Source organism: Pelophylax lessonae (assembly GCF_965119305.1).
Source record: "Pelophylax lessonae genome assembly, chromosome: 6".
NCBI classification, from domain to species: Eukaryota; Metazoa; Chordata; class Amphibia; order Anura; family Ranidae; genus Pelophylax; species Pelophylax lessonae.
This window is the reverse complement of record NC_138773.1, coordinates 278,220,956-278,243,393: the sequence shown is the minus strand read 5'-3', so window position 1 is coordinate 278,243,393 and position 22,438 is coordinate 278,220,956. Positions and strand designations below refer to the sequence as shown.

General features: G+C 45.6%; 1 protein-coding gene across 1 annotated transcript in view; it reads left to right on the top strand.

The window, feature by feature from the left end:
• Window positions 1-4,753: 4,753 nt before the first annotated feature.
• Window positions 4,754-22,438, top strand: part of ARL6IP6 (ARF like GTPase 6 interacting protein 6) — a 34,191-nt gene continuing 16,506 nt past the window's right edge. Inside the window, exons 1-3 of the mRNA XM_082262435.1 lie at window positions 4,754-5,129; window positions 5,427-5,477; window positions 8,071-8,203. Of these exons, the coding sequence (XP_082118561.1) occupies window positions 4,757-5,129; window positions 5,427-5,477; window positions 8,071-8,203 (557 nt within the window). The 5' untranslated portion in view covers window positions 4,754-4,756. The remainder of the gene's footprint in view (window positions 5,130-5,426; window positions 5,478-8,070; window positions 8,204-22,438) is intronic.

The following is a 22,438-nucleotide window of genomic DNA, read 5'->3' as shown; positions in this document are numbered from 1 at the left end:
CTCTGGCTGGGCCATTCAAGAACAGTCACGGAGTTGTTGTGAAGCCACTCCTTCGTTATTTTAGCTGTGTGCTTAGGGTCATTGTCTTGTTGGAAGGTAAACCTTCGGCCCAGTCTGAGGTCCAGAGCACTCTGGAGAAGGTTTTTGTCCAGGATATCCCTGTACTTGGCCGCATTCATCTTTCCCTCGATTGCAACCAGTCGTCCTGTCCCTGCAGCTGAAAAACACCCCCAGAGCATGATGCTGCCACCACCATGCTTCACTGTTGGGACTGTATTGGACAGGTGATGAGCAGTGCCTGGTTTTCTCCACACATACCGCTTAGAATTAAGGCCAAAAAGTTCTATTTTGGTCTCATCAGACCAAAGAATCTTATTTCTCACCATCTTGGAGTCCTTCAGGTGTTTATTAGCAAACTCCATGCGGGCTTTCATGTGTCTTACACTGAGGAGAGGCTTCCGTCGGGCCACTCTGCCATAGAGCCCCGACTGGTGGAGGGCTGCAGTGATGGTTGACTTTCTACAACTTTCTCCCATCTCCTGACTGCATCTCTGGAGCTCAGCCACAGTGATCTTTGGGTTCTTCTTTACCTCTCTCACCAAGGCTCTTCTCCCCCGATAGCTCAGTTTGGCCGGACGGCCAGCTCTAGGAAGGGTTCTGGTCATCCCAAACGTCTTCCATTTGAGGATTATGGAGGCCACTGTGCTCTTAGGAACCTTAAGTGCAGCAGAAATCTTTTTGTAACCTTGGCCAGATCTGTGCCTTGCCACAATTCTGTCTCTGAGCTCTTCAGGCAGTTCCTTTGACCTCATGATTCTCATTTGCTCTGACATGCATTGTGATCTGGAAGATCTTATATAGACAGGTGTGTGGCTTTCCTAATCAAGTCCAATCAGTATAATCAAACACAGCTGGACTCAAATGAAGGTGTAGAACCATCTCAAGGATAATCAGAAGAAATGGAAAGCACCTGAGTTAAATATATGAGTGTCACAGCAAAGGGTCTGAATACTTAGGACCATGTGATATTTCAGTTTTTCTTTTTTAATAAATCTGAAACAATGTCAACAATTCTGTGTTTTTCTGTCAGTATGGGGTGCTATGTGTACATTCATGAGGAAGAAGAATGAACTTAAATGATTTTAGCAAATGGCTGCAATATAACAAAGAGTGAAAAATTTAAGGGGGTCTGAATACTTTCCGTACCCACTGTATGTGTATGTATATATATATATATATATCTTAATTATACACCACACTTTTTAAGGCTAACTAATCGATTATGAAAATAGTCGTTGTAGTCAAAAATACATATACAAACCTAATAAACTTTTAACTGGGATCTTATTTTTTTTTAAGGTGAATACATATGTGAATCACATGTTCTCTCCTCTCCACCCGACGCGTTTCAGGAAAACCTTTCATTAGGGGTGTAATGGGGGGAGATGCACCAGGGCAGAACAAAAATTGTGTTGGCTCTGGAAGTAGCCGGTATTCTCCGGTGGGCAGAACGCTTTGTTCCGGCTCTCTCCGCCATACACATTCAAGGTGTTTCATCTGATATGTCTACGGTGGGGCATCCTGAGGTGGATCTGTTGGCATCTCGGCTCAACAGAAAGGTACCGAGGTTTGTGGCAAGGTCACATGTCCTCTGGCGATGGCCACAGGCGCTTTGGTGGCCAGTATCGTCCGCTCTACGCCTTCCCTCCTCTCAAGCTTCTTCCACTGCCTCTGGGCAGGATCAAGGCTGAAGGGATTCCGGTCATTCTGGTGGCCCTGGACTGGTCTCGCTGGTTGTTGTATGCTGAGCTGGTGCGGTTGGTCGCTGACATCCCTTGGAAACTGCCTTTAAGGGAGGACCTGCTGTCCCATGGGCTAACCTTCCATCCTGCTTTAGTCACTGGCTTTGATGGGCTGGCTGTTGAAAGGCAGGTGCTGAAGCAGAGGTTTGCATGGGTCGGTAATTCTGACACTACTGAAGGCTAGGAAGTCTACCTCCTAGAAAGATTTACCATTGTATGTGGAAAGTGTACATTTCATGGTGTGAGTCACTCGGTGTTCACCCTCGTTCTTTTTCTGTGGCTCAGATTTTGAACTTCCATCAATGAGGTGTTGAGCAGAAGTTGGCCTTGAGTACCATCAAGGGCTAAGTGCCTGCCTTGGCAATCTTCTTTCAGCAACCCTTAGCCACGCATTCATTGGTGCGTACTTTTATTTAAGGGGTTTGATACCTGACTCCAACGGGGTGGTCTCCTTTACTGCCGTGGAATTTGAACTTGGTGCTCTCAGTTCTTCAGAAGCCTCCCTTTGAAAATATTCAGGAGATTCCCTTGCTTACGCTGTCTCAGAAGGTAGCGTTTTTGGTGGCCATCACCACCGCTCACAGGGTGTCGGAACTGGCGTAGTTATCTTGTTGTACTCCCTATCTGGTGGTCCATAAACATAAGGTGGTTCTTTGTCTACACCCTACCTAAGGTCGTCTCGGACTTCCGTTTGAATGAAGACATTGTTTTGCCTTCTTTGTGTCCCAGGCCTGCTCATCCAAAGAAATTTGCGTTGCATGCCCTGGATGTGGTGCGGGCAATTCAGTTCGTCTGGCAGCCACAGAGTCTTTTAGGAGGTCAGACTCAAGGACAGGCCAAGAAAAGGGCTGTTCGCTTCTTCCGCAACCATTTCCAGATGGATCAGACCGACGGTGTCCCTATTCTATCAAGGGTCAGGTTCCTCCTTTCCTGGTAACAGCGCACTCTACTCGGACACTTCGTGCTTCTTGGGCCTTCCGTCATCAGGCGTCAGTGGCGCATGTTTGCAAGGCGGCCACTTGGTCGTCGGTGCACACTTTTACTAATTTCTACAAAGTGGATGTTTTGGCATCTGCGGATGCTTCCTTTGGCTGCAAGGTTTTGCAGGTTGCTGTTTAGAGGGTCTTTTCCCTCTTTGTTGGGGTCTAGTTGTTTTTTTTTTTTTGTTTTTTTTTTTGAGCTCCTGTTTACCTGGTTGGCTATTGTGTTTTAGCCTTGGGATTTTTTTTTTTTGTCTCACCCCTTATGTTTGCCACTGCCTGGGGATGTCCCTATGGTTCTGAATATGGAGCGCTGTGTCCTTCGAACCAAAGAGAAAATAGTATTTTTGTACTTACCTTAGAATCCATTTCTCTGAGTTCATTGACGGACACAGTACCCACCACTCTATGGAGTTTTGATACCTGACACTGCTTGTTACTAAACTGAAGGCCTATAGCAGAGACGGAGATGTATACCAGCTACAACTGCCCATAGGCGTAGCCAAGTGTTTTTTCTGCCTAGTGACCTACTCCTGTAGGGGGCGATATAACCCTATGTTTCTTTATATGTCCATCAATAAAGTCAGAGAAATGTATTTTACGATGAGTACAAAAATCCTATTTTTTTCCCTTGCAGTTGGTCTGTGCCCACAATGCAAGGGTTAAGTGTTTTGTCAAGGAGAGAGAAGAAAGCCTTGTATTCACCTGATCCTCCGCTCCACCGGCAAGCGGCACTCCCCTACGATTCAGCGGTGGACTGTTCTTAGCATCCTCATGTCCAGAGCAGGTCTATGGAGCCTGCTCTGGGCTTGATGATGTCAGGAACAGTCCCAACGCTCAAGACTGCTAGAGTATGGGGGGCAGGAACTGAAGGGACCGGGAGGATGAATTGGAGGATCAGGTAAGTAAATCGCCCTTCACCCCCCCCTATTTAAATTGAGCAATTAACTCTTGCAGTGCCTAGAGTTCAGCTTTAAATAAAAAACGAATCTGGGAACAGGCAGGCTCTTTATTGCAGAAGAGATGTGTAATGTCTCTTCTGCACTAAGTCAAACCTGTTTGCAGTTCTCTGTAGGCTATACACTGAAATGCACAGTTCAGTCCTGTGTGCCAGGATGACTGTACTCCTACACATTCAAAAAAGTGATGTAATATTGTGCCAGCCAATCGGGGTGGCTGAAGACTGGCACCCAGAAATTGCTGTCGCTGGCAAGGAACCTCAAACTGTTGAAGCAGAAGTATGTATTGCAGACTTTAGTTCAACTTTAAATGATTGTTTTTGGGTTTAACGGTGCTTTGATTTTAGGCAGAGTTGTATAAAGTACTCGAAACCCATACTTGAGAAAAAGTACAAGTGCTCGATCAAAAAGTGACTTGAGTAGAAGTGGAAGTGCTCGATCAAAGAGTGACTTGAGTAGAAGTACTAAAGTATTCAACATTTTTTGTACTTAAGTATTGCAAGTAGTTTTTTTTTTTAATTTTGCTACTCAAGTACTGAATGTAAAAGTACAAGTACTGTGTTATGTAGTTATTAAAGAAAGAAGTCAAAAGTTTGAACATCATATTGTTTTTTATTATTTCAAATGCAGCTTTTATTTATACATACAGTAGCTTTTATTTTCGTATGCGCTGATAATACACATGTTTTGAGCTTCATGAAACCTGCCATCTACTCTTCTGGCAGTGGTAATTTTTATAATTGTAACGAGTAACTATGCAGCACAAAAAAAAAAAAAATATTGGAGTAGAAGTATTGAAGTCATTGAAAAAATGTAGTGAAGTAAAAGTGGAAGTAGGAGAAAAAAATTCTACTCCAGGAAAGTACAGATACCGCCTTTCGGTACTTAAGTACAGTAGTGAAGTAGTTCTACTTAGTTACTATACATCTCTGATTTTAGGTATATAAAAATACATACATGTTCTTTTTGAAATGTTTTTCTTCACAGTAACATTTTCATTCAAACAGGTTTCTGGATGGATACCTCCTATGTGACCAGCGCCAGGCGGTTAAGGAGTACCAACCGTCGTTCTGCCGCCTACACCAGTGCCACATCTAATAATGTCCAGAGCCAGGGTTCAAAGGGAGTCGTTCTTCAAGACTCGTTGGTTAGAAACTTGGACAGTGATTTATCTGAGGCAATCCCTCACAAGACAAACCTCCTCGGGGAGGACTCTGTGCTGTATGAGGAATCGGAGCAGCCTGAACACAACGGCACCGTCAAGTCACAAGTGGTTACTTCCAGGAAAAGTAAAAAATGGCCATCCAGATTATTCTCCATGTTCTGCTGCCTTGTGATTGTTAGCATCCTCGCTGTTCTGCTTGTATTTGCTTATATTATACTACAAGGTAATTTTTATTATTATTTTTTTTTAAAAAAAGGGGGGGGGAGAAGGGGGAGCTAAAAGAAAAGAAAAAACACTTGACAAATACACACCACAACACCCGGGGGTAGTTTATTTTTCTTTTAAACCGCTACAGTTTACATGGGGTGACCATGATTTCATTACAGACCTAGTCCCAGAAGCAATGGAAATGTAAAAGATTGTGGGATGGAGTTTTACTAAATACATTGGGAGGATGGGTGACATTGTTAAGCTTTGTTTTCTGTTCTGTTGGTGAAATAATGACTTCTGTTCTGTGTAGAAATGCGCTATGGAAAAGAGAGTGAAGATGGCGTGAAAACAAGTATATTAGGTAAGAAACATTGTATAATTGGTGGCTGTTTAACTACTTGAGTACCAGCCTGTATTACCCCTTTCAGTGGTCATTAATACTGTACTCATGAATTTTATATAATTTTTGGCACAGAGCTATTTAAAAAAAAAAAAAAAAGTTTCCCTTCTTTATTTTTATAAAGCTTCATGTACACTGCAGCTCAAAAAAGCGGTTTCTACAGCTGCTCTTACAGTTCTCTGCCTGTAAACTCCTCTCCATGTTAGCCTATTTGTCCATACACACTATAGGCCTTTTCAGGAGCTTAGTTGCTGGGGAATTTAGAGGCAGAAAAAAAAAAAGCATTAATTATGCGTTCAGGAGAGGAGCTTTTGAGCATAAAAATGCTCAAAAGCTCTTTAGCACGCATTAAAGCATAAGTTCACCTTTCATAACACTAAATAAGCAGCCCCTACAACCCCCCCCCCCCCGAGCCCCTGTTGTGACGGGACCTTCTTCCCAAACCCACTGTAACAATTTAAAAAGTATGGGGTCATGCTGGGCTCCACACCTTGGCCACATCATTCATTCACAGAGTTCGGTGAATGAGAACTACAGCTACTGTCAACCATTGCAGCCGACGGCTTGTAGTTCTCAATGAACTACAAGGGCGCTGGTGAGCGCTCTATTAGTTCATTAATTCTCCCTGCCAATTATTAAATGCCTGCCCATACGAGGTACAGGCAGACTGCAACATTGACAGTTCACAGGAGCCTGACATTGCACCCACAGCCTGATGATGGCGGAAGCAATGCTTTACAGGCTCCTAATAAGAAAATAAATGCACATTTTTGCCAAAAGATGTGAATTTATTATTTTTTTTTTTTTTTAAAAGGTGAACTTCTCCACTAATGCTAGGTGCATTTCCACATTTATTCATTCTAATGGCCAGAATTCTGACAAACAGAATATATTAACACCAGACATGGGAGTGCGTATGGAAAACCGGCTTTTTACCACATTTTTGCTGCTGCTAAGCTCCTGTAGGAGAAAAAAAGCGTCAATAGTATACAGCGTGGCTGAGGCTGAAAATGTATGAAATAAAAATGCCAGAACAGTAGAAACACCCTCATAATGCTCTTTTTAAATATTACACTGGACACCTCAAGGTATTCCTATTTTATTTCCACATTTTCTTTTGGAAATGAACCATGCGGATATTGAGGGGGTAAACCATGGAACAAGGTAATGGTGCACTAGATACAGTACGATATGGAACTAGAGATCATATTGAAGGAAGGTGAAAGTGTTAATATACAGGTGCTACAGGTAAAGGATGGAAATGAGATGCACAGGAGAGGGTAAGAGCCCATTCACACTGCAGCGGCACGACTCTGTACTACTTCAGGGGCGACTTGTGAAGTCCCGTGCACCGCGACTTTGGCGTGACTTGCACGGACTTCATATAATGAATGTGTATGCAAGTCGCCCCGAGGTCGCAGAGAAGTAGTACAGGACCCTTTTTCTAAGTCGGAGCGACTTGTGTTGCTCCTATTAGAACGGGTCCTGTAGCAGTCAATGGACCGCGAGGGACAGCGACTTGTCAGGCTGACAAGTTGCCTGACAAGTCGCTCTAGTGTGAATGGAGCCTAAGGGGGAGCAAAAAGGGTTAAAAAAAATAGAAAAAGATCTCATTTAAATAGGTCAAATCTGCCGATGCCCACCCTTCATCCATTAAATCCTTAATAAGAGCATTATTATCCATTGTTAGAGTAAAAGGAGGGCCCTCCTATGTAACCACTATAAGTGTTTACATTTGTAATCGCTCTGATTGGCCATCAAAGCAATCATAAGGCGCAGAGCAACTGTGATTGGCTCTGTACATTTTGCTTATGATTTGTGGTTTCTGCAGTCATTGGGGTTGATTTACTAAAACTGAAGAGTACAAAATCTGGTGCAGCTCCCCATAGTAGCCAATCAGCTTGTAACTTCAGCTTTGACAAAAAAAAAAAAAAAAAACACCTGGAAGCTGATTGGTTTCTATGCCGAGCTGCACCAGATTTTGCACTCTTTGGTAAATAAACCCCATTGTTTGTGCTCATGTAGTAAACAGAACTTCGTTTTAAAATGGTGCCCTAGATTACTATAGCCACCGACCTGTCGTTCTAAATAATAGGCAAGTGGTAAAGATCAAGTTGTTGAGCGCTGGTCAGTTGAAACATACACAGGCTTCTCGGACCTTTCAAAAGCTTAACAGTCAGTCTCCCAACTCAAGTTTGCTAATCTACTCTGAATTATGATGGTGGAATATGACAGCAGCCTTGGTTCCTTATGGTTGGGGTTGTGTTTGGGAGATCTTGTTACTGAAGTCACCAAGAGATGTAAAAATTCACCATCAAATAAACCAAAACCACAATATCAGTTTTTGTTGGATTTGGTCAGTGAAGCATAGTTGTCAATTAAAATCACTTGTGGCTTAGAGATTTGAAAACCCATACTGATTGCTTGATAAGCATTGTTATCTTTTCTCTTGTGTCGTTATATAATGTAGAATTATTGGACATTATCTGCTCACGTGTCCTACATGTGTACACTGTTTAAATATGATCTTATGGACAATGTTTTTCATTGTCAGGGTTCTGGAGTCTGCTGGTCTTGTCCTTAGTGGCTGGCATCTCTTGCTGCAGCTTCTCCTGGACTGTCACTTATTTCGACTCGTTTGAACCAGGAATGTTTCCCCCGACACCTCTCTCCCCGGCACGCTTCAGGTGAGTGTTAGCACTTTTTGGTGTATGCCAGTTGTAGAAGGCAGAAAGTGGATTTATGTCATTATTAAAGGGTAAGTTCACCTTTATCATGTTTTAAAATACACTATGAAATCAAGAGACCCCCAGCAGGTTAAAAACACCTGTGCAGTTTGTAAAAATGTTGCTTAGTTTAACCACTTTACCACCGGAGGATTTTGCTGTCTTACGTCTGGGCAACTTTTTGCGATTCGGCACTGTGCGACTTTAACTGAAAATTGCACAGTCATGCAACGCCGTACCCTAACGAAATTTACGTCCTTTTTTTCCCACAAAAGAGAGCTTTCTTTTGGTGGTATTTGATCACCTGTGCGATTTTTATTTTTTGCGCTATAAACAAAAAATAGCGACAATTTTGAAAAAATAAGAATATTTTTCACATTTTTTTTATATGAAATTCCCCCACAAAAAAATGTAAAAATCTAAATTTTTTATCATTTTAGGCCAATTTGTTTTCTGCTACATATTTTTGGTAAAAAAAAATCTTAAGCGTATTTTGATTGGTTTGCGCAAAAGTTATTGCGTTTACTAACTAAGGGAAAGATTTCTGTCGAGTAATGGCGGCGATCTGCGTGTTTTTTTTTTTTTTTCGGAACTGCGGCAGACAAATCGGACCCTTGACTGACATTTTTGGGGTTACCAGTGACATTACTACAGTAATCAATGCTATAAATATGCACTGTTACTGTAAAAATGACAATGGCAGTGAAGGGGTTAATTTTGTTGGAGAGGGAGGGGTTAATGTATGCCTGGTGCTTACTGACGTGTGGGGGGGGGAGGTGACTGAGTAACACAAGGACAGATCGCAGGTTCAGCTATGCTGAACCCTGCAATCTGTCCCTGCCTGTCACTTAGGAGATCCGCACGCTTTGTTTACACAAGTGGGCGGATCTCCAGACTCGATTCCCCGACGATTGGGGAAGAGCAGCAGCGATTGCCGCTGCTCCTCCCCTGGCCCGACTCCCGCTGTGACTGAATACAGCGGGAGCGAGCCTCCGAGAAGGGGGAGTGTCTGCCGACGTAGGTCTACGTTGTCAGACCTACAAGAGCCACTTTGCCGCAGTAGAGCTCTAGTGAGCAGACGGCAAGTGGTTAAATACCTTATCTGTGGGCTTTGTGTGGCAACCCCACAGCCTTGGTGAAAAACCTACCATCCTAGAAGCCAGAACACACTGTATGATGAGTGCTTTCCCCCAGTGTCACAGAAACAAGCGCTCTCCCTTGTTCAAAATTAGTGCATAGGCAGTGTGCTCCCCCCTTCCCTGTTGCAACAGTGCTGGCCTATAGGTAAGGCAAAAAAACGAAACTACAAGTTTAAAAGCTGCACAGTGATTTTTCTCAATTTCCCATCCACATCGGTGTCCCTTTAAAAATGGTGTGTGTGGTGGGTAAGATTGGCTAAACATGTGACTACTGTAATTGGCTGTCACAGTGGTCACATGATCAGAAGCTGATCATTTGCATAGACCAAGAGCTGTCTTTCACTGCTCGATCCCTGTACTGTGAGCACCTTTCCGCACAGAAAATTCAGCCACCCAATGACACATATGTGTAGCATGTGGGCATTAAAACTCACCTTTCTTCCGCCGCACATTTGTGTTACGCAGTTGTAAAGGGGTTAACCCTACTAATACCCCATTAATTTTTCAGAAGGTGAACTTGCTCTTTAAATGTGACTGCCAGAATTAAAGTGGTTGTAAACCCTCTCCTATACCCAGTAAAGTGAATAGCCTCAGATGATACAGAAATGAAACAAATCCCAATATATAAGTTTAACATATTATATCTGCTGTGCAGATTGTGTTAGAAATCTTTCTTCCTCTTCTATCAATGGGTGGGGGGAGTCTGGGCTTAACACTGTGTGAAAGCTGATTGGAGGAAAGGCAAACACCCCCACTCCACGTAGGCAGAAAGCTTGTCTATTCAGACTACAGCTCTGCAAGTTCCTTCATTCCTCTGCCTATCTCCCTCTAAGCTCCCTCCCCATCACACATTTTCAGCACTGTTATCTCATGTGTTGGAGAGCATGTTCGAAGTGACTCATGCTGTTTAAAGGAACAGAGCAGCAGAAAGACATGGTATTTAGAACTTTGTAGAGATTTAAGTAAACACTACGGATATATGTGCTTAGGTCAAATTTCATGTATTGGGTTTACAACCACTTTAAGCCAGTTACAAATATCTGTGTCATAAACATAAATTGTTTTGATTATCAAAGTTCAAAATCGTTCTTTCTGCTTTATTTCCTGTTTTTCTGTTTTGACCTGTTTGTGTTTGAGGGTTGAGTCGGACATTTCCATTCATTAGCCCTTAGCTATTTGGAATTGTTTTTCTAGTTTGCTGGCCTGTTGATCACTGCCTTACAAATAGGTGAGAAAAACAAATGTCAAATTGTTAGACCAAAGGATTTCTCAACAACTCTTGGTTTCAGGCAATTCTAATGTAATTCTTTTATTTTTTATGGGAGACAACACAACTGTTGCTGCTTGTGTTTTGATTAGATCACCACATGGCCCTTATAACCAGAACGGTTGATGTTCACTCCTTTGATTAGCTCTGCTGTGTGTATAATTACAGCTTTGGCTATTCAGCTCTGCAACTGGATTTTTTTTTTTTTACAAAGACATTATGGTTAACCATGTAAACGTGAATATGTCAGGTTTAAACACATCTGTGTATAGGTAGACCCTACCTATTTAAGGCCCCTTTCACACAGGCGGACCGTTCAGATCCGCCTGTCTGTTTTTTTGGCGGATCTGAACGGTCCCCCCATGCATTCCTATGGGGCATCGGATGTCAGCGGAGACATGTCCGCTGACATCCGATCCGTCAAATCTGGACGGATGGAAACCCTATTTTCCATCCGTCCAGCGGATCGGATGGGATCGGGTGAGAACGGACTGACGGTCCGTTGACATCCGATTTCCCCCATAGAGATGCATGGGGAACTGTCAGCTGTGTCTCCGCACACAGCGCGGAGACACATCTGTCCTCCTGCTGCTCAGCGGGGGATCGGCAGCTCGACCCCCCGCTGAGAAAAACGGACTCCATCCAACGGACGGAGTGTGTGAAAGGAGCCTAAACCTTTTTATTTATTCTTAACCAGGATGATCATAACCCTGCACAGTTCAGTAAAGGTTGTGGATCTGTGTTTTTAGTCAAACAATGGCCCAGATAGGAAATTTAAAGCCCATAATGACAACCCTTAAGCTGGTTATAGACGGTTCAGACGGACATTTGAACCATGTATGGGCAGGTTGACTGTATCCAAGTTGATTGATCGATCAACTTGAGTACAACCAGCCTGTCGGATTTTTCATACAATTATTGACAGCGGCCCTCGCCAGGAGAACATAATGGCTCCTCAGGAGGCATTCCCTAATCAACACTGACTGTGTTGATGGGAGGAATCTTGCAATTTTCAAGAAAATCGCTCCATTCATAGGGCTCTTTCACACGGGCGTTCCAATCAGATCCGCCTGTCAGTTTTTTAGGCGGATCTGATCGGATGCCCCATTCAGCCCTATGGAGCAGCGGATGTCAGCGGTGACATGTCCACTGACACCCGCTGCCATCCGCATCTGATCCTGTCTGTGAAATCCGAACGGATGGAAACCCTATTTTCCATCCGTCCTGGGGATCGGATCGGATGAGAGCGGACAGGCGGTCCGCTCTCATCCGATTCCCCATAGAGAGCAGCGGGGCTCTGACACCTCCCTCTCTCGCATTCACCGGCTCAGCGGGGATCGGCGGATCGATTCCCGCTGAGCAGAGCACGGTCCGCAACGGAATGCGGACCGTGTGAAAGGGGCCATAGGGAAAAATACATGGAAACTGGTGAGAAATCTAATGGATGCTTTTAGATGTAAAATGCTATAATAAAGTTTCTGGTTTTCCCATCAATGACAATTGGAAGCTTATTGGTTGCAGTAGAAAACATTAAAAATTATTGTAAAGCTTTATTTTTTTCTCTAATAAAAAAAAAAAAACAAACATGTCATATTTGCCTGCACTGTGCGCGAGTTCTGCACAGAGCAGCCCCAATCATTATTTTCTGGGTTCCCCCGCCGGCGCACCTGGCTCCTTCCATCCATCAGGCTGACTGCCATCATAGAAAGCTGCTTTCTATGGAGGAACTCCTGTAGGCTCTCTTCTTGGCTGTCTATTGACTCAGGCAGCATGGCTTTGCACCATCCCCCGCTCCCTTATCATAAATTATGATTCACAGTGAAGCCACCGCTGACAGCTCAGCATGGGATCGGACCAGAGCGGCTTCAGAAAAGGTATGTATAGTGATTTCTTCTGTACAGGGCAAGATTGGTTAGTCTTAGATTGTGGATCCCAGTAGCGATTTTAGTGTTTGGGTGGACTTCCCCTTTAAGGGTGTGCATCCCTATGCGTCCCTATGTGATTCCTGTGCATTCCCCTTCAATGGGATTTTTCAGCCCAATTTATTCGAGGTATCATGTGATCTGGCAAACACACTGCGTTTGTGATCTACACTTCAAGTGTCGTTAACAATTTATTGGCTCCTGCATCTGATCACAGAGACAGTGCGTTTTGAACTCAGTGTGGGAATTAAGCACTAAACGCGCCTTTCCCACACTGCTATCTGCTGTGACCTGGCCCTAATTCCTTCTGTAATTTTTTTCCCCAAAAAAAATCCATTAGGCTACATTTGCACAGTTGCATTAAAGTTGCAGTGCATTTTTACCTGCATTACCAGTCATCTCTATGAGAAGTGAGTTTTTCCTGGAAAGTACATCAATGTTTTTAATACAATGTACCAGAATGCATAGTATGTGAGAATACAAACTTTTGGCTAGTTTACCCTATTGTTTCTCTTTTGAAGAGTGGTTTGCTCTTCAGAGGGTGACCACAGGGCCGCAACTGCGTGCATTGTACACGGTTGAAATACAGCCACATTCAGTTGGCAAACGCAAAAGGGTGGGATCATTTTTGCATTGCACTTGCAGCATGTGTACACCCCCATTCACTGCCTTTGCAGCTTAAGGGTGTGCAGTTGTGGGGGGAAGGGGTAAAAAACAAGGTTCAGTCTCCCCCAAAGCACAATTGTAAAGGTCTTTTTTAGGGTTTCAAATTTGTAAAAAAAGTTTTGGAGTTCTGTTTCATCCACGGTTTATCGTTTACTAAAGTCAAACTATAATACCAGCTAGATGCTCCACCAGAAGTATCGCCAAGAGTACACATATGATTGGATGGGAACCTACGGTCTATTCAAGATGGGTACATTGTAATGAAGAACCTCAGAAAGTGTGGAAAGGGTTTAGGATTTTTGTGCAGAGCCACCTTATCTGATGATAAGCTCAATTTAGTTTTTGCTATTTGTGGCAGAAACCAGAAAGAGAATGGTGGAATATTAGGAGACTAGAGGACTCTGCTTCCCTGAGCCTTGGGGTCATTTTGGGTAGGTCTGTGTAGATATTGGATCACGGCAAAGTGAATGGGAATGATGGAGAGGCAAAGCTTAAGCCTCAGGAGTGCAGGTAAGAGTTTATCAGGATTGCAGGGTTGCTTGCATTGTACAGACTGCATATGGTTACCTCAGTAGGCAGCTTATTGGCTACATGGTCTGTAGAAGTGCCTTGCGGCACTGTGCTTTTGTGTTCGGTTACTGTGAAGGCGATATCTGTAAGGAACTTGTGTATTTGTTCCCATTTGCACCTGGTAGGGTGTGTGATGGTGCTGGACCGATGTGGGTAGAGGATAATTCGAATGCATTAAAAATAGAATGCGTATTCTTTGCCGGCATTTTGTTTATTGTAGAGGGAAGGACCTGATTCTGGGCATAGGCTGCTGCCATTTTGGTCACAATAATCCAATTGCCTGTATTTATGAGCAAGTGTGTGGTTAGGAGCAGCCAGTAAAAACTTCCATCTCACTTGCAATTTGTTTCAAATCCTTAGATTTGACCAAAAGACTGACCAAAATTTTAAAAACGCCACTTAAGGCTAGGTTCACACCTATACGGGTTGCGGTTGATGTATTTTTTTACACCGTGTTTTGAGCTTTTAATGCGTTTTTGATGCCTTTCACATTTTTGGGAGGTGTCTGTTCTCATGGAGGAAAAACCAGCAAAAATGCAGCGGAAAAGCATCAAACATTTTTGATACATTTCCATTGGCGTCTGTGGAACCAAAAACTTGTTGCAGACAAAAAAGTCCCTGACCCTTTCCAAAAAACGCACAGGTTTAAAATGCACACATAGTAACTTCGTAGTTAAGATTGAATAAAGACAATAGTCCGTTCAGTTCAACCTGTGAACCACAACACATGTGAACGTGACCCATAGGAATCCACGTTAAAGTGATACTAAAGCCTATTTTTTTATTTTATTTTTTTATAACCGGGTATACTTGCCTGCTCTGTGCAGTGGTTTTGCACAGAGCAGCCCCATTCCTCTTCTTTTTGGGTCCTCCACTGGTGCTCTTGGCTCCTCCCCCTCAAGCAGTGCCCTCAGGGAAAGCCACTGGCCCTGGGGGCACCGCTGCGTGCTAGCTCACTGGCTGTGATTGACCGCAGTAGGAGCCAATGGTGTTTTTGTGTGGTATCTGCCGGACTCAGAGTATCTTGTGGTAGTGACCTAAGGACAATGTACAGGCACAGATGCCATCTCAGTAGATGTATCTGATGCCATGCCCCGGAGATGCATTTCATGAGGACCATGTGATCAATGCCCCATCATAGACGAGGTGACCCCCGTACTGCTCTGAACCCAGAATTACTTTTATTTATCAAAGCAAAACTTTCTGAATTTCCTTTTCTTGCCAATTTTGATGATAAATGTATAAATATGGACATGTCTTTGAGTATTGGTGTGTTTTATAGCATTGTAAGATATGGAAAACCTACAACACAATCGTTAAGAAGTAACTCATTCATTTGTGCCATACAGATCTAGAATTTCCATTTCTCTTATGTAGATTCAGTGGGAGGTTTTCCTAAGCAGCACACAGCTGTTTTGATCTTGGATGGTCTCCATCGTCGGCTGTGCTGAAAATTGTCTGTGGGCCCAATTTATAAACATTTCACAGAAAGGACATCGAAGAGCTTCTGTGAATCTTTTCCCAGTCTCTCATCTCTGGAGCATTTTATTGTGCTTGCCGCTTCCATCAATTATTTGATGTTGCATTTAGAAAGAAAACAGTCATAAAAGTGTTTGTCCCTGTGGCAAAGGTAGTTTGAATTCCTGCCCGCAGTGCTATTAGCGATCGTTCCATCATAGCAAGTACAATGTGGCAGAGCAGATACGAAGGCAGTCGGGACACGCTGCATTTAAGAAACTGGTCAGCAGATGGTGTTCTTGGATAAGCTGACTTCATAATGGTGTATAAGGTTGGCATAGCTGCACAACCTACACGTTGTCTACTGCGTTCTCACAGTCCGTTTTGCACCTAATAATGATAATAGATCATCTTCATGGTTTTTATACCACATCAGAAATAGGTCTGTCGGCACTCTACCTGCTGTGCATCTCGGGAAATAAAACCCATTTTTTTAACACCTAAAAAATTCACAATTATTTATAAAGAAAACCTGACATTACACGCTGTGGGCACTGTACTCCTATGCCATAGTTGTACTGTCCTGTTGGACAGCCTGCCACATGGGGACAGACTGCCCTGCAAAGCCTGTCCATTGACTTGCTTTAAAGAGAGAATACCTCAGAGAGCCTGGCATGTGGAATGAGACTGATTCAACGAAAAGTGTCATGCCATGTGGGGAGAAACTGCCCTGGAGAGTCTCCCATGTGGAAAGAGACTGTCCTAAAGCAAGTTTACTCTGGAGGGCCTGCCATGTGGTAATACTTAAAATCTGGCCTGTTAGTGGGTCCTGAGGATTGGAGTTGAGAACCACTGTCCTAAAGGATGTGTCATGTGAAGCGCTACTGCCTTATGTTTTAAGGTTCAAAGTGGTTGTAAACCCTCACATATACCGAGTGATGTGACTGGCCTTAGTTGATACAGAGATGAGACCAATCCTACATACAGTGGGTACTTAAACCCAATTGAGCATCTCTGGAGAGACCTAAAAATGGCTGTCCACCAACGTTTACCATCCAACCTGACAGAACTGGAGAGGATCTGCAAGGAGGAATGGCAGAGGATCCCCAAATCCAGGTGTGAAAGACTTGTTGCATCTTTCCCAAAAAGACTCCTGGCTGTATTAGATCAAAAGGGGGCTTCTACTAAATACTGAGCAAAGGGTCTGAATACTTAGGACCATGTGATATTTCAGTTTTTCTTTTTTAATAAATCTGCAACAATGTCAACAATTCTGTGTTTTTCTGTCAGTATGGGGTGCTATGTGTACATTCATGAGGAAGAAGAATGAACTAAAATGATTTTAGCAAATGGCTGCAATATAACAAAGAGTGAAAAATTTAAGGGGGTCTGAATACTTTCCGTACCCACTGTAAGTTGTCTGTCTATCTACAGTCTTCTCATCTCTACATCTGTTCAAAATCCAGGATTTAGAAAGCTTGTCTGAGAGTTCAGAAAAAAAGGGTGCCGAGAGCTGAAGTTAAATCCCGTAAACAGAGCTCTGAAAGCTGATTGGAGCGAAGGGACACACCCCTCTTCACAAGGCACACAGGAACAGAGCTAAAGTTGTCACTCTGCTAGAGCTCCCTTCCCTGACACCTTTTTTATCTTGGTGTCAGGAAAACTTGTCAGAAGTGATTCATGCTGATGGCAGAGAAACCAAGCAGCAGACAGAAATAACACTTAGTGCTCTTAATCATTTCAGCTCTGGAAGATTTACCCCCCTTCCTGACCAGGCCATTTTTCAGGATACGGCACAGTGTTTTTTTCTAACTGACAAAAAAAAGACCGACAATTTTGAAAGAAAAAAAAACGGAATTTTTGTAAAATCTTACCTGTAAAATTCCTTTCTCTGAGTCCTCCGACAGTCGCCGCCCACTTCATATTCATCACCAATGGGGTTATGTCCTCTATTCCGTAGGAGTAGCTAGGCAATAGAATATGTTAGTACAAAGACTTTTAACATATCCCACCCCCAGGGGGTGGTCCCCTCAGTACATAACCCTCCACTTCCTGTATCCAACTCAGTTTCAGTGGAATAGCAGTAGAGAGTACATCAAAACCCCAAAAGAGGGGCGGGGGCGGCGACTGTCGGAGGACTCAGAGAAAGGAATTTTACAGGTAAGATTTTACAAAAATTCCGTTTTCTCTTACGTCCTCCGACAGTCGCCGCCCACTTCATATTCATCACCAATGGGGATGTCCCAAAGCAGTGTAAACATGAGGGGTGGGAAGAACGCAGCCGCGCCCAAGGCAACGCCGTCTCCCCATCAGAGAAAGGAACCTTACCAAAGGAAGGAAACCAGTTGGGCATAAGAACAAAACACTCGCTCAACAGGAGCAAGAAAACCCAGGGAAAAAACAAATATCCCAAAAAGCCAAAGAACCCGTAACAAGGGCTCTAGGGAACTGCCGCACTAAGAACCTTGCGGCCAAAGGAAGCATCAGCCGATGCCTGAACATCTACTCTGTAGAATATCGTGAAAGTGTGTACGGTCGACCAAGTCGCCGCCTTACACACCTGGGCCACAGAGGCCCCATGACGACAGGCCCAAGACGTACTCAGAGATCTGGTAGAGTGCGCCTTCACAGGTACAGGGGGAACTTTCCCCTTCAAAGCATAGGCCTGATCAATGGTCTGTCTGATCCATTTGGCGATTGTAGAAGCCGACGCCGCCATGCCCTTCCGAGGACCTTCCGGAAGGACAAACAAGGCATCCGACTTGCGAAAAGACTCAGTCGATTTGAGATAGACTCTAATCGCCCGGACAACATCCAAGGAGTGAAGCAACACCTCCGTCGGATGCTTCGGCTTCGCGCAAAGCGAAGGCAGGACAATGTCCTCATTGAGATGAAAGTCCGAAACCCTTTTTGGAAGAAAAGAAGGGCTAGGTCGCAAGACCACCCCGTCCAAATGCACAACCAGATACGGAGACTTGCAGGACAAGGCTGCCAGCCCCGACACTCGACGAGCCGAGGTGATAGCCACCAAAAAGGCGACCTTCTTGGATAACAAAGACAGCGAGATCTCCCTGATCCTTTCAAAAGGAGCACGCTGCAATACTGATAGAACTAGATTCAAGTCCCAAGGGGGAAGAGGGTCCCTCCTAGGAGGGATCAGATGACGTACCCCCTGCACAAAAGTGCTAACCAAAGAATCAGATGCCACAGGCCGTTGAAAAAGAACGGCCAAAGCAGACACCTGACCCTTGATCGTGGCCAGCGCCAGACGCTGGTCAACACCCGTCTGAAGGAAGGGCAACACCCTAGACACCGAATAAGTGTCAGGAGAGAAACCCCTGGATTCGCACCAGGCAAAATACGCCTTCCAAGTACGGTAATAAACCTTCCCCGAGGAAGACTTCCTCGCATTTATTAAGGTGTGAATGACCTCAGGGGAAAGACCCCTGTTCTTCAGGACCTCGGTTTCAACAGCCAGGCCGTCAAAGCCAGCGACTGTAAAGCAGGATGGAAGATCGGTCCTTGTGACAGAAGATCTTCTCGAAGAGGCAGACGCCACGGGGCGTCGATTGCCAGATTCACGAGGTCTGCGTACCAGGACCGGCGAGGCCAGTCCGGTGCCACAAGAATCACCGTGGTCGGTTCCGCGAAGGAACCTGGACAGCAATTGAATCGGTGGGAACGCATACATCAGTTGGTACTGATGCCACGGGGCAACCAACGCGTCCGACGCGTCTGCCCGAGGATCGCGCGTCCTTGCCACGAACCGTGGTACTTTGTTGTTCAGACGAGACGCGAACAGGTCTACCTCCGGAAGACCCCACCTCGCGCACAACATCTGGAAGACAGCCGGGTGAAGGGACCATTCCCCCTGGTCCAGGGTCTGGCGGCTCAGATAATCCGCCTGCCAAATTTCCACCCCCGGAATGTGAACTGCCGATATTGCCGGGACATGCGTCTCGGCCCAAGACAGAATCGCGGCCACTTCTCGAGCCGCCCGGGCACTCCTGGTGCCCCCTTGGTGATTGATGTAAGCCACCGCCGTGGCATTGTCCGTCTGCACCCGAACCGGGTAGCCGTGAAGATTGTCCGTCCAACGACGAAGACAGAGGAGTATCGCTCGCAGTTCCAGAACGTTGATCGGAAGGGAGGATTCCTCCGTCGACCAAACACCTTGGGCGGACAGAACGCCCAGAACACCACCCCAGCCCGACAGGCTGGCGTCCGTGGTGATCACCGTCCACGAAAGGGGACGAAAAGACTTGCCCCCCGATACTGAGGGGGATTGAAGCCACCACAGAAGATCCCTTCTGGTCTGAGAACTCAATGACATCTGGAGATCCAGAGACTGCGGACGCCCGTCCCACTTGGACAATATCTCCGCTTGGAGATCCCGTGTGTGAAACTGGGCGAAGGGAATCGCCTCGAAAGCCGAGACCAGCAATCCCAGACACCGCATGCACGTCCGAATGGACGAAGATGGAACGTCCCTGAGGGACCTGACTGCCTCCTGAAGAGCTGCGAGTTTTTCTTCCGGCAGGAAGACCTTCGCCTGGACAGAGTCCAGAATCATACCCAGGTAAGAAATCCGAACCGATGGGCACAATGTCGACTTTGGAAAAGTGATCGTCCAACCAAACTCCTGCAGAGTCTGCAACGTGACGGACAGATCCTTCTCCAGACTCTGGCTGGTCGCAGACCGAACCAGAATATCGTCCAGATACCCCAGAACCGAAATGCCCTGGGCCCTCAACAAAGCCAGAACCGTTGCCAGCACTTTGGTGAACACCCTTGGAGCCGAGGCGAGACCAAAAGGCAACGCCACAAATTGGTAATGATCTTCCGCTATGGCGAATCGAAGGTACCTCTGGTGACCCTCGAAAATCGGGATGTGAAGATACGCATCCTTCATCAGCCACCAGGACACGCCTAAGCACCTGCGTCCAGCTCGCGACCGCCTGGGCCGCCATAAGTGAAGCAAATAAAGCTTTCAACATAGAACCCATAATAGAATAGGTACGACGGGCAAGGGACTCCATCCTCTTGTCCGTGGCATCCCGGAACACCGGGGTGTCTTCAGCAGGAATCGCAGTGGACTTGTTCAAAACTGCTAACGCATGGTCCACCGGAGGTGGGACACACCAACGCCCATCAGTAGCGGGCGTAAAAGGATAGCGCAGCTTAAACCTACTTGGTACAGCAAAAGGTTTGCGTATATTACGCCATCGTTCTTTCACAGCGCGCTGAAAATCATCAGTGCATGGAAACATCTGCGATGATTTGCGCCTTTTCTGCGTCCCATAAGCCGCCAAGGCAGCTGGAGGACACGTTTCCTCCTCCAAACGCAGAGTTTGCTTGATAGAAGCAACCAATTCATCCATGAGTGCAAGCTCTTCAGACGAGCCAGGGGGAGAATTATCAACCCCCTCTACCTCAGCCTCCATTTCTGACCCTATAAGGTCCAGGGAGGAACGAGACCCCGATAAGGAGATCTCTGCCACAGCAGCCCCAGTACCATAACCCTCTGAATCAGAGGAAATTGAAACTCTGGGCCTTTTAGAGGATTGAGCAGCCACCAGCATTTGCACCTGAGTCGCAAGGCTAGCCACAATCGCAGCCAAATCCCCCCCGGGGGGGGGGAAACCGCAGTCCCCTGGCTTCCCACTAAATTGGCAGGAAACTAGCATTCCTGAGAATCCATGCCCCTGTAGTAGCAAAAATAAATGGGTGACCGCCCCTTTAAGAGAGCGCTGCGATCGCAGCCCACTCGCACTAAGCACCCCACACAAGGGACCCCTACAGGGACAAGTATACCAAGGCAGGATACAGGGAATAGAGAGAAATGAACCTGGAGAGATCGGTGCTGCTGCTGCTGCCTGCGGTGCTCCTGAAGGAAAGGAAGTGCTGGCATACAGGGCGCTCTATTAAAGCCTATGGAGGCTACAAGAAAATGGCCGCCATGCATGTAAAACATGCGGCCGGAGCGATCGCAGCCAAAATGGCGCCGTTTTGGCGCCGAAACCGCCGCTACCACACCCCATGAGGGTGAAGTAAAACACACCATCTGCCCAAAAAAGGAACATGGTAAACCGCCGCAGCGGCGCTGTAATGTGCCCCAAGCATGAGAAACTCAAGCCCCACAGCACACAGCTGTTCACACAGACAGAAAACTGACACAGAGTGCAGCCAGCCCCCCCTCCTGCAGCCCACAGCATGCAATGTGAGAGATAGGGAAAACGTAATAGTGTGAACACAGGGCAAGGTACACAGTCCCAGACTGACACCCCCCAGACAGACAGGTCCCCACATAAATGCACTTACCTCTTACATGGCGTGGGGGACCCGCACAGGCGAACAAACCGCTGTACATGAGGCAGGGAGAGTCGCATCCAGGACGCATCAGAAGGTGGGTTGAGAAACCGCACAGCGTCCGGTGAGGTAGCCACCTCACCTAGCATCCCTGCACGGAACAGGGATGGGTCGTTCAGATAACTCAGGAGCGATACCTGACTGAACGCTCGATGGCGGGCTGAGAAACCACTGACCCACAACCTGAGACCAGGGGGGTCAGCCCGAGACGCAGCCCGCATGATCCTCTTCTTCCGAAGAACTAACTAACGCTGGTAAAATAACAGCTAACAAGAAAGAGAGAAAAAACTCAAATAAAATCCAAAGAAAGGAAAGAGAGCTGAGACAAGGTGCCCCAGCACAGAAACTTCCAGCTACTCCTGACAGCTAGACAAATGAAACTGAGTTGGATACAGGAAGTGGAGGGTTATGTACTGAGGGGACCACCCCCTGGGGGTGGGATATGTTAAAAGTCTTTGTACTAACCATATTCTATTGCCTAGCTACTCCTACGGAATAGAGGACATAACCCCATTGGTGATGAATATGAAGTGGGCGGCGACTGTCGGAGGACGTAAGAGAAACAATATTTTTTAGTTTCTGTTATAAAACCTATCCAATAAAAAATGTTAAAAATAACAGTTCTCTTTCGTTCATTCACGGACACACTTTCGGGAAGTTCGGATGTTCTGGCCAAACCGAACTTTTGAAAAGTTTGATCATCCCTAGCAGCAACCAATCAGTTTTTGGTTTCCTGAGGACAGATCACAGAAAGCGGATTTCTGATTGGTCGTATAGTTAGGTAACTTAATGGGTTTAAAAAAAG